This window comes from Musca domestica, unplaced genomic scaffold (assembly GCF_030504385.1).
Source record: "Musca domestica strain aabys unplaced genomic scaffold, Musca_domestica.polishedcontigs.V.1.1 39, whole genome shotgun sequence".
Classification (NCBI taxonomy): Eukaryota; Metazoa; Arthropoda; class Insecta; order Diptera; family Muscidae; genus Musca; species Musca domestica.
The window spans coordinates 6,405,911-6,417,527 of NW_026712326.1; the positions used below are offsets into that span (position 1 = coordinate 6,405,911).

The following is an 11,617-nucleotide window of genomic DNA, read 5'->3' on the forward strand; positions in this document are numbered from 1 at the left end:
TATCATAATTATAATATCATTTGGAACGAATTTGGCAATTCTCTAAAACAATAAAATCCGTTAAAAAATTCTGTTAAAATCTTAATAATACCGAATGCAGCTGCTATATTAGAGTCTAAAAGACGACATGGACCTGCATAGGTAACTTTCTATTATTCATATGCGAAACTTAAAAAAAATCGGTGAATATTTTTGCTGAAATCATCAAAATACCGAATATCGGGAGGTACGGTTATATGGGGCTTTACAACAACGTGGACCTATACATACAATGTTTCGCCACCGGAGCTAGAACCCATTATGACCCACAAATACACATTTTTAGACAAATCTGCGAAAATAATTTGGCAAAAGTCATTAAAATACTGAATATCAGGAGATACCGTTATATGGAGGCTATACCAAAACGTGAACCTACATGGCCCATTTTCAATACCAAACCGTCACCCGAATGTTGTTCTGCGGTATTTTGGCCATTCCGGCGAAGCGCTTGCTTGAGGTGATCGAAGCTTTGGTATTCTGCGAAAATAATTTGGCAAAAGTCATTAAAATACTGAATATCAGGAGATACCGTTATATGGAGGCTATACCAAAACGTGAACCTACATGGCCCATTTTCAATACCAAAAGTCCTGCAGACATAATATACATTTGAGTAACATTTTATCAATCTACTTCAATTCGTTCGGAAGCTAGAGCGATTTCCACAGACGGACAGACGGACTGAAATCGCTTAATCGACATAGAATTTTATCAAGAATATATATACTTTGTGGGGTTTAAAATGTACATCTCGAGGTGTCACAAACGGAATGACAAACTTCATATACTCAAAATGCCGAATATCGGGGGTTTCGTTATATGGGGGCTATACGAAGACGTGGACCTGCGCAGACAATTTTCTGGCATGGCTGTAGAATCCCATACGAACTTCAAATACTAAATTTGAAATAGTTCCGGTAAATAATGTCTCTAAAATCATCAAAATACCGAATATCGGGAGGTACCGTTATATGGGGGCTATACGAAGACGTGGACCTACATGGCTCATCTTCTGTCTTAGGATGAAGTATCCATTACGAACTTCAAATACCAAATTTGAAATAGTTTCGGTAAATAATGTCGCTAAAGTCATCAAAATACCGAATATCGGGAGGTATCGTTATATGGAGGCTATACGAAGACGTAGGCCTATATGGCCCATTTTCTGTCTTAAACCGTAGTGTCTGTTACGAATTTTAAATACCAATTTTGAAACCATTCCGGTAAATAATGTCGCTAAAATCATCAAAATACCGCATATCTGGAGGTACCGTTATATGGTGGCTATACGAAGACGTGGACCTACATGGCCATTTTTCAATACCAAAAGTCTGCAGACATAGTACACATTTAAGTAAAATTTTATCAACCTACTTCATTTCGTTCGGAAGCTAGACTGATTTCCACGGACGGATAGACGGATAGAAAGTACAGAAACATGGGGGTTATGGGAAAACGTGAACCATTATAGGCAATGATCTGCCACGGGAAATAGAAACCATTACAAGATCTAAGTACTGAATTTTAGTCAATTCTGTTAGAAAATATGATCTAAATCGGCAAAAACACCGAATAGCGGGAGGTATAGTTATATGGGGGCTAAAACCTGGACCGACATGGCCTATTTACGAACTTAACCAGCCTACTGGCGAAACACAACATTTTACCTTCGATCTCAATTCTTTCGAAAGAATAGACAGTGAAAAAAACCTGACGCGTGTGTGAACTTTTTAAACCAGTGTTGCCATAAAATATAATACATAAAAAATCACCCTTTAAAATCAACTTCAAATGAAACTTCTAGCGTAAAAACAAAAAAGTGTGGCCATTTCTATATACCAATATTTACTATTTTTCGCACTACCTCATTCCATATGATGTTACATTCTCGCTTCGAGATAAATTTTATTTCTTTTATCATTTTATTTTCATTTCCCTTTCGTATCTTTGAAGCTCTGTGTAGTTCGCTATTTTCATTACATTCTCAAAACTATAGCAGTTGTATGAGAGTAAATAAATCACAATACCCACACGGTTGATCTGCAATTAAAATGTTTGAAAAGCATTTTCACTTTGGTTCCATTAATAGTTCTTTTGGGTTTATTCCATGACAGCATCTAAATTAGTTGTACATCGGAATTCAAAGTGGAAGGTTCGTCCGTCAGCATTCAGCGAAATGACTAACAACAACGTTGAAAGTGAAGATATCAAAAATAAACCCGAATGGTTGAATGAAGAACTATTTCGTGAATTTCTTGAGGAAGATTTTCCCAACTTTCAAAAAATCTCCCAATTTTACATAAAACCCGCCGTGGCTGCTGGGGAAAATTACATGACCGTTCTACTAAGGGTGGAAATTTCTGTGGAAATGTCTAATGGCGACAAAGAAACTGTATCGTATATGGTAAAAATTAAACCCAATGTGGAGAGGCTACAGGTGATGATCAAGGAGTGGCAAATATTCCTCAAAGAGCACACAACCTATACAAGATATATACCCAAATTTGAGTGTTATTACTCTGAGGTCGGTCGCCCACTAAAGATGGCTCCTCGTATCTTGCTGCCCCAACGAAAACATCAGATCACCGATGATCTTCTGATACTGGAAGATTTACGCCTGCGAGGATTTAAGAATTTCAATCGTCACACAGGCTTAGATATGATCCACACCAAAGCTGTATTAACAAAATTGGCTCAGTTCCATGCTGCCTCAGCTCACTATGCTCTCGAAGAGGAAGAATTTCCCGCTATGTATGATCAATGTTTTACAGCTAAAAGGGATTTGTTCCAGGATCATCGTTTGCGAATTGGAAAAATATTTAGAGAGAATTTAAATTTATATGGCGGAGTAGAACATTTGGAAGAGAAGATGGTAAGCAAATAATGACATTCAGTGATGCATAAAAAAATGAATTTTCCAAAAGCGGAAGGAATTATTTTACTGTCTTGGTATAGGAGTGAGAAAATTCGCTGTTATCGGATCTGACTTATTTCATTGGGGAAAAATATGAGTCAAATCGGTGATTTTGTTGAGTCCACTATGTTAGGGGCAACCTCTAAGTGGTCAATTCTATTTGCTAGTAGATTTTGCAGACTACTTATGGAGGTTGAGGGGTTTTCATACAGTCCCTACATATCGGTACAATTCTGAGTTCTGGTGGCCAACCGAAGGTGCACATTTTAAGCTGACCTCTTTGGCAAGTAAATACGATTATTTTGCTGGTTTACAAACTGCTGGACAACGAATGTTCTCTCATCGCAGAAAACCAAACTCCGCAGTTCACCACTTTCGGTCAAGCAAAACAACTCTTTAGCTCTTTTGAGTCTATTTTCTTTCTGTTGCGGTGTAAGTTCTTGCGCTTTAACCCGAGCTCATTTTTCAACATTTGCTAAATGGAATATTGCGATATGTTCAGCTCACGAGCCATTTTTGGCCACTGCGACGCAGGTTTCGATCCTTACTTTTCGAACACATTTTTGCTGATGTTGCTGTTTTCTTCCGTCCACTTCCTTGAGGTCGGGCTACGCTACCAGTATCACGGTAACGAGAGATTGTACGAGACACAAAAGATTTATTCACATTTAAATGCTGGAGTGCTCTAACGATAGCCACTTGTGGTTTTCCAGCCAAATATAAAGAAATCACACTATCTCGCTTGAATGCCATCACGACATTTTTATACCCTCCACCATACTATGGAGGGTATATTAATTTTGTCATTCCGTTTGTAACTCCTCGAAATACTCATGTCAGACCCAACAAAGTATATATATTCTTGATCAGCGTAAAATTCTAAGACGATTTAGCCTTGTCCGTCTGTCTGTCTGTGTGTCTGTCTGTCTGTCCGTCTGTCTGTTGTAATCACGCTATCTATCGAACAAATTGAGATAGATGGCTAAAATTTTGCACACAGGTATATTTTGCCAGTAGACAGGTTAAGTTCGTAAATGGGCCATGTAGGTCCAAGTTATCATATAGCCCCCATATAACGGTACCTCCCGATATTCGGAATTTTGATGATTTTAGCGACATTATTCACCGGAATTGTTTCAAATTTGGTATTTGAAGTTCGTAATGGATACTACAGCCTAAGACAGAAAATTATCTGTGCAGGTCCACGTCTTCGTGTAGCCCCCATATAACGGTACCTCCCGATATTCGGTATTTTGATGATTTTAGCGACATTGTTTACCGGAATCGTTTCAAATTTGGTATTTGAAGTTCGAAATGGATACTACATACTAAGTCAAAAAATGAGCCATGTAGGTCCACGTCTTCATATAGCCCCCATATAACGGTACCCCCCGATATTCGGTATTTTGATGATTTTAGCGACATTATTTAGCGGAATCGTTCCAAATTTGGTATTTGAATTGGTACTGCAGCATAAAACAGAAAATGGGCCATATAGGTCCACGTCTTCGTATAGCCCCCATATACCGTACCCCCGATATTCGGTATTTTGATGATTTTAGCGACATTATTTACCGGGATTGTTTCAAATTTCGCATGTGAAGTTCGTAATGGATACTTCAGCCCATGCCAGAAAATTGTCTGTGCAGGTCCACGTCTTCGTGTAGCCCCCATATAACGGCACCCCCCATATTCGGTATTTTGATGATTTTAGCTACATTATAAACAGATTTTTCTTCAAGTTTCGCATTTAAATATTGTAATAACTTATGACAAAAGTTGCCTATGGCCCACGTCGTCGTATAAGCATTCGGTATTTTTAAGATTTTAACAGAATTTTTAACGGATTTTATTTTTTGGAAATTGTCAAATTTATACCAAATGGTGGAGGGTATTAAAAGTTCGGCTCGGCCGAACTTACAGCTTTTTTACTTATTTTTGTTTAAAATTCTCACCAAAATGCTTTTGTACGCTTAATATAATGAGTTATCACTGGAATAATTTTAACAGCTGTCGGACGAGGGACTTAGAAATGACAGCAGTCTGAAATTGTTTGCAGTTTTTTCATCTCACCCTGTATTTCCGAACCTACCTCCGAATCGTAACCTCACATTTCCGAAGTTTATATCTATCCCTTCACCCAATACCAAATGTAGTAAAATTCAGTACATTTCATACAATTATGGTACAAATTTCCTAAACCACCTTGTTATGTCCAGGCTACACATGACCAGCGACCCTAATACCAAATTTCAGATTTGAAGCTCACCCAATGCCAAATTGTACCAAATATAGCACTATTTAGTACCTTTCCTTCGCTTGTTGTACACATTTCCAAAGCCAACCCTTTATAAAAAACCTACCACCAGCATAGACCCCAAAACATTCCAGCTGTATCCGTTTACCTTTAACCAAACTGTTCCAAATTTAGCACCATTTAAAATCACCTTCATATATCAAATTTACTTTTCAACCCTGGTTCTCATAAGAAATTTCAAGTTTTTAGCTCTAACCGTTCACATAATATCAAATGGTACCATTTTAGAAGTTTAGTGCCATTTTTATATCCTACAACACTATGTTTTGGGGGTATTATAAGTTTGATTGGGCCAAAAATTATATAACACCTCGAAATATTGGTTTCTCACATAGGAAAATATATATGGATCTTCCTATCTCGCCGAGTTGAGTCGATCAAGCGATGTATGTCCGTCCGTCTGCCGTCTGTCCATGTTAATTTGTAATCACTCTTCAGTTCGCAATTATGGCCCGATCCTCACGAAATTTAGAATGGAGGTGGGGCTAGGTCCAGAATAGAACCCTATTGCTTTTGGAGATTATCGCATATTTAGGGGTTGAAATGGACCAAAAACTGAAAAATTTCATGATTTTGCAGCTGCTCTACAGGTCGCAATTATAGACCAATCGCAGCGGAAGTTAGCATGGGGCTAGAGCTTAGGGCTGGGCAGAAGCCTTCCAATTTTGATCATCGGGTAATTTAGTGAGTGAAATAGACCATAACATTTGTCTTATATAAAAGTCCAATTTTCTATAAACCGCGAATATTTTTAATCCCTGCGAAATCACAAATAGACGAACAGTTCAACTCTGACCGTTATGTAGATGCCGATAGTAATTATAGCGGATGTATATAGCGAAATATATACAATACAAAAGGAAGGGGATATTAGCTAGAATGCTTATATCTGAAGAATGGCTAGACGGATTTCGACAAATTTTGTCAATTCAGAATGCCCTCTTAACATAAAAGTATAAAATCTAAAAAAATTGCATAAAAAAGATGCCTATAATGAGATTTATATATAGGTTTTGTAGTATTTTGTGATTTGTTTTATTTTTTCATATTTTTAATCGCATGCGATTTTTTCAATTTGACTTATAATATTGAATTGTACAATTGCAATTATCCTCACGAAAAGAGTAGGGTTAGTCTCAAAATGGCTAGGCCTATTGTTTTCAAAGATGTCCACAATTTATTTAGGGGTTGAAATGGACCAACAACTAAAAATGTTCCTGATTTTGCACCCGTTATAAAGTTAACAAATTGAATCATAAGGGAATCTCGCATGAATTTAGAGTTTAGGACAGCGGGTAGAATGGACCACTACTTTTGTGTGTAAAAATACCAAAGGTGAACTTCTGGCTTTTTTATGCTGATTTCGTTGATGAATAAAGCCAAATATCGTAGACAAACAAATCATATAGATGAGCCGACTATAGCCTTTGCTTACTTGTTACAGTTGTCGTTATCTTCAAGTTCGAATTTCCAAAACCCTCTGGTACATCTGTCCTGCATCAGTGACTCTTATTCCAAATTTCTCACTCCTTTTGTACAATACAGAGTATTCAATTTCTAGTACAATCTTCTGATTGGTTTTCGATCACACCATTAACTCATCCAATGTCACAAACATTAATTGTTGTCTGACAAAGTGTATGTGCATAGGTATTCTGATGCTTCAGTTTTTTCCCGCCAATTATCAACTGACTTGGCATTGTTTCGATGCTTTGTTTCTTGTTTCTGCTCCATACCACTGTAGAGGACATATCAAATCAAAAATCGGCAAATACCCGCTAGATGGAGATCAAATCAAAATGTGGACCGATACTGAGAAATTTAAGTGGTAGATATTTCAATTCCATTTTTGTGCAAAACAATTCCGTTATCCGATTAACTTTAAACTGTTAATGACTTCAAACGCATAGGCAACATTAAATCGCTTTGTCAAAGTGATTACTCATCGTCATGATCTACTTGACGTTTATTCCATTCAAGCAAATTACGTCAAATACATTACGATAGAGCAGTTTGTCGTGATGATGAAGGTGGTTAAATCTTTGCTATAGTTTTTCACAATATAACTGCTATGAATAAATACGGACCAAAATAATTAGCAAATAATATAAATTAAGAGGTGTTTGCGGAAACAATTGCTCAAATAATATTTTAACATGCATACATACAAGGCGAGATAAAATAATGCAACAAAGTCAAACGCCATAATTTTTAATTTTTTTTTATTAAATTTTATTGAATGAAAGCAAAAAATTTCGGAAATAGCATCAAATTTTAGAATAAGTTTAGATTTGATCGAATTAGTCACCTTTGGCACGAATAATGGCCTTCAAACGGCGAATGAAACCGTTACACGCTGCCCGAATGTTGCTCTGCGGTATATTGGCCCATTCTCGGCCAAGCGCTTGTTTGAGGTGATCGACAATTGCTTTCCAAAATACTCCAGACACAATAGGCCAACGGATTGGTATCCGGAGATTTTGGTGGCCATTGTGCGCTGGAAATGAAGAGAAGAACCTCATTTTGTAACCATTCTTAAGTGGCGCATGCTGAGCCCTGTTGGTATGTCCAAGGTCTGCGGCCAAAATTTTTACATGTCCAAGGCATTAATACACCCTCCAGAATATTTTCGCGATAATATTCGGCATTTATTCTGATGAAACGGTCGAATAATACGAGCGGAGAGCGACCATCGGCTGTTATGGCGACCCACACCGTCACCATGGCCGGCGCTTCCGTGGCCAATCAAAGGTGCACATTTTCAGCTGACCTCTTTGTTTACAAACTGCTGGACAACGAATGTTTGCTCATCGGAGAAAACCAAATTCGGCAGTTCACCACTTTCGGCCACGCGAAGCAACTCTTTAGCTCTTTTGAGTCTATTTTCTTTCTGTTGCGGTGTCAGTTCTTGCACTTTTTGGAATTTCAATGGCTTTATCCCGAGCTCATTTTTCAATATTTGCCGAATGGAATATTGATATATGTTCAGCTTACGAGCCATTTTTCGGCCACTTTTCCGACCATTTCTGCTGTTGCTGTTGTTTTCTTCCGTCCATTTCCTTGACGTCGGGCTACGCTATCAGTATCACGGTAAGGAGCGATGGTACGAAACACAAAAGATTTATTCACATTTAAATGCTCGAGTGCTCTAACGATAGCCACTTGCGGTTTTCCAGACAAAAATAAAGAAATCACACTATCAACGCTTGAATTCTATCAGGAATAACCTTATTTCTGGAAAATTCTCACCAAAATGCTTTTGTACGCTTGTAAACAATATAATGAGCTGTCACTGGAATAATTTGAACAGTTGTCGGAAATGACAGCAGTCTGAATTTGGTTGCAGTGTTTTCATCTCACCCTGTATGGAGACGTTGAGGCAAAAATTGGATGTGGATCCAATTTGCAATGGTTTTACTAATAGCCTTCTGGGTGATCTTCAAAATCACAAATTTTGAAGATATTTTGGTGTTATTATTTTTATCGAAAAAAATAAACTTGAATAATATATAAATCCATGGAAATCATTCTATTTTCTCTTCATAATTTCAGAGAATTTTCGCCGAGACAAAAAGTGATCCATTCCAAATGAAATCCGAACGTGACCCGGAAGAATTTAATGTTCTAAATCATGGAGATTTATGGGTCAATAACATCATGTTCCAGTACAATGACGATGGTACGCTAAAGGAGACATATTTCATTGATTTTCAAATGGGTCGTTATGGACCACCTGCTCAGGATTTGATATATTTCATATTGTCATCCACAAGTGTTGACATTAAATTGCAATATTTTGACTATTTCATAACCTACTATCATCAAAAGCTGATTGAAAATTTGGAATTGCTCAAGTACAAAGGAAAGTTGCCCAAATTAAAGGATCTACAAATGTCTCTGTTTAAGCATGACTATTGGGGTAAGTTGAAGTTTTCAATGGATAACTTTTTATACCCTACAACACTATGTGTTGGGGGTATTATAAGTTTGATTGGGCCAAAAATTTTGTAACGCCGCGAAATATTGGTTTCCCACATAGGAAAGTATATATGGATCTTCCTAGCTCGCCGAGCTGAGTCGATCTAGCTATGTATGTCCGTCCGTCCGTCTGTCCGTCTGTCCGTCTGTCCATGTTAATTTGTAATCACTCTACAGGTCGCAATTATGGCCCGATCTTCACGAAATTTAGAATGGAGGTGGGGTTAATGTCAGAATAGAACCCTATTTCTTTCGGAGATGATCGCCAAATGTTTAGGGGTTGAAATGGACCAAATACTGAAAAAATGTCGGATTTTGCAATAGCTATACAGGTCGCAATTATAGACCAATCGACGCGGAATTTCGCATGTAGCTAGAGTTTAGGGCGGGGAAGAAGCCTACCAATTTGGGTGGTCTTCGGATAATATTTAACGGCTAAAATAGACCATATCTTTTTTGTTGAAAAAATTCAAATTTTTTCATTAAACCGCGAATATTTTAAATCCCGGCGAAATCACAAAGCCATGACAAGGTTACTTCTGATCTTTACATTGATGTTAAGATCCAACAAATCGAATATATTGCAAAATATGTGCGATATATATGTCTATCAAAGAAGATATGTTTGAAAGATCTATTTTATGTCGAGAACTGCTGAACTGATTTCGACAGTTCTCATTAATTCAGAATGGCCTCTTGGCAGAAAAGAAAAAACACCTAAAAATCGAATAAAAATGTCTCTCTAAAGATGAAAATATTGATTTTGTAAATTTTCTCATATTTTTTTCAATTTTGTCATATTTTTGGCATATTTTCATTTTGAATTAAACATTTGGTAATATTTCTACAGCTAACAAAACTAAGTAGTTAGGATATCAGGATATCATATACAGATCGCATTTATATCCCGATCCTTACGAAATTTTGCATGGAGATAAGATGAGGGTCAGAATAGAAGCCTACTCTTTTTGGAGATGATCGCCGTATATTTAGGGGTTGAAATGGACCAAAAACTGCAAAATTGTCAGCAGGTCGTAATTATCGCCCGGTCCTCAAGCACATTTGAATGGGGGTTACCGGACATTGCAAAAGCCAAGCAGTTTTGGATGGCCATCCAAAAATATTCAATGTGTGAAGGAGTTTGTAAACTTTTATAGACAAAATACGAAAATGTCCATTCCAATGACTTTTTGGAGAATTCACAAATACAGGAAAGACACACTTCTGACTATTTCGTTAACGCTGATTTCGTTGAAGAATATAGTCAAATGGCTGTATCTCATATAGATGTGTTTCAGTCAAAAACCAATAATAAATGTTAATCTTTTGCCACTTCTGAGAGATTATGGGTCTTTGGAAAATATTGGTTCCAGATCTAGGAAGACCATTTACGTGCAACATCTACCAATAAATTGGAAATGAGCAAATTAGTTAAAGTTCGAGTATCTCGCCTATGAAAACTGTATCGTTTATTGCAGTGTTGTAGGGTATTCAATGGTCGGCCCCGCTCGACTGTAGCCTTTGCTTACTTGTTTTGAATATGGATACTTAAGCTTTGTTCTTTGAGGACTATTTAAATTTTTTCTTTATTTATTTTAGCCTATACCACAATTAGTACCTTAATGCCGATAATTCTTTGTGAAGCTCGAGATGATGCCAACGTTGATAATTTACTTGGCGAGAGTGGGGACGAATTCAGGCGTGCTATGTATCGTGGTCCCAATTTTGTCAAATCAATGGAAGTTTTATTGCCTTGGCTCGATAATCGTGGAGCCTTTGATTTATGATGTTCCTATTGCATATTAATATGTACTTATTCATTTATGTAGTTGCATGTGTAGAATATGAAATTAATTAGAATATTCGAATAAAGAAACATTTAAACATTTATATTAGAACAATTCAGATCATTTTTATGCCCTACACCACATAGTCGTAAAGATATTATGTCATTGTGCATTTGTTTGTAAAATGGAGAAGGAAGCGAGATAGACCCATAGTTACTTCCTAGGATCTTCATAGAATCACTTTCTGAGTTGATTTATGCATGTCAGTCCGTCTGTCCGTCCGTCTGTCTGTCCATGTATTTTTGTGAAAAAATGCGACCGCATTTATTTTCCGATTAAGATGAAATTTTCCAAACAATATTTGTTTGGCCACAGGATGAACCCTATTGAAATTGGAGAGAACCGGATAAAATTAGGATATAGCTCCCATATACATGGTGAGATGATATAACTGCAACAAACTTCAGACTGCTATCATTTCTAAGCCACTCGTCCGACAGCTGTTAAAATTATTCCAGTGACAGCTCATTATATTGTTTACATGCGTTCAAAAACATTTTGGTGAGAATTTTCCAAAAA

The 11,617-nt window shown here is 37.0% G+C and overlaps 1 protein-coding gene across 1 annotated transcript; it reads left to right on the forward strand.

The window, feature by feature from the left end:
• The first annotated feature begins 2,107 nt into the window (after positions 1 to 2,107).
• On the forward strand, positions 2,108 to 11,141 carry LOC109612572 (uncharacterized). The gene is made up of 3 exons (XM_020036714.2): positions 2,108 to 2,914; positions 8,826 to 9,192; positions 10,851 to 11,141. Exons 1-3 carry the CDS (start codon positions 2,150 to 2,152, stop codon positions 11,036 to 11,038), a joined length of 1,320 nt encoding a protein of 439 aa, XP_019892273.2. The 5' UTR covers positions 2,108 to 2,149; the 3' UTR covers positions 11,039 to 11,141.
• The last annotated feature ends 476 nt before the right edge of the window (positions 11,142 to 11,617 follow it).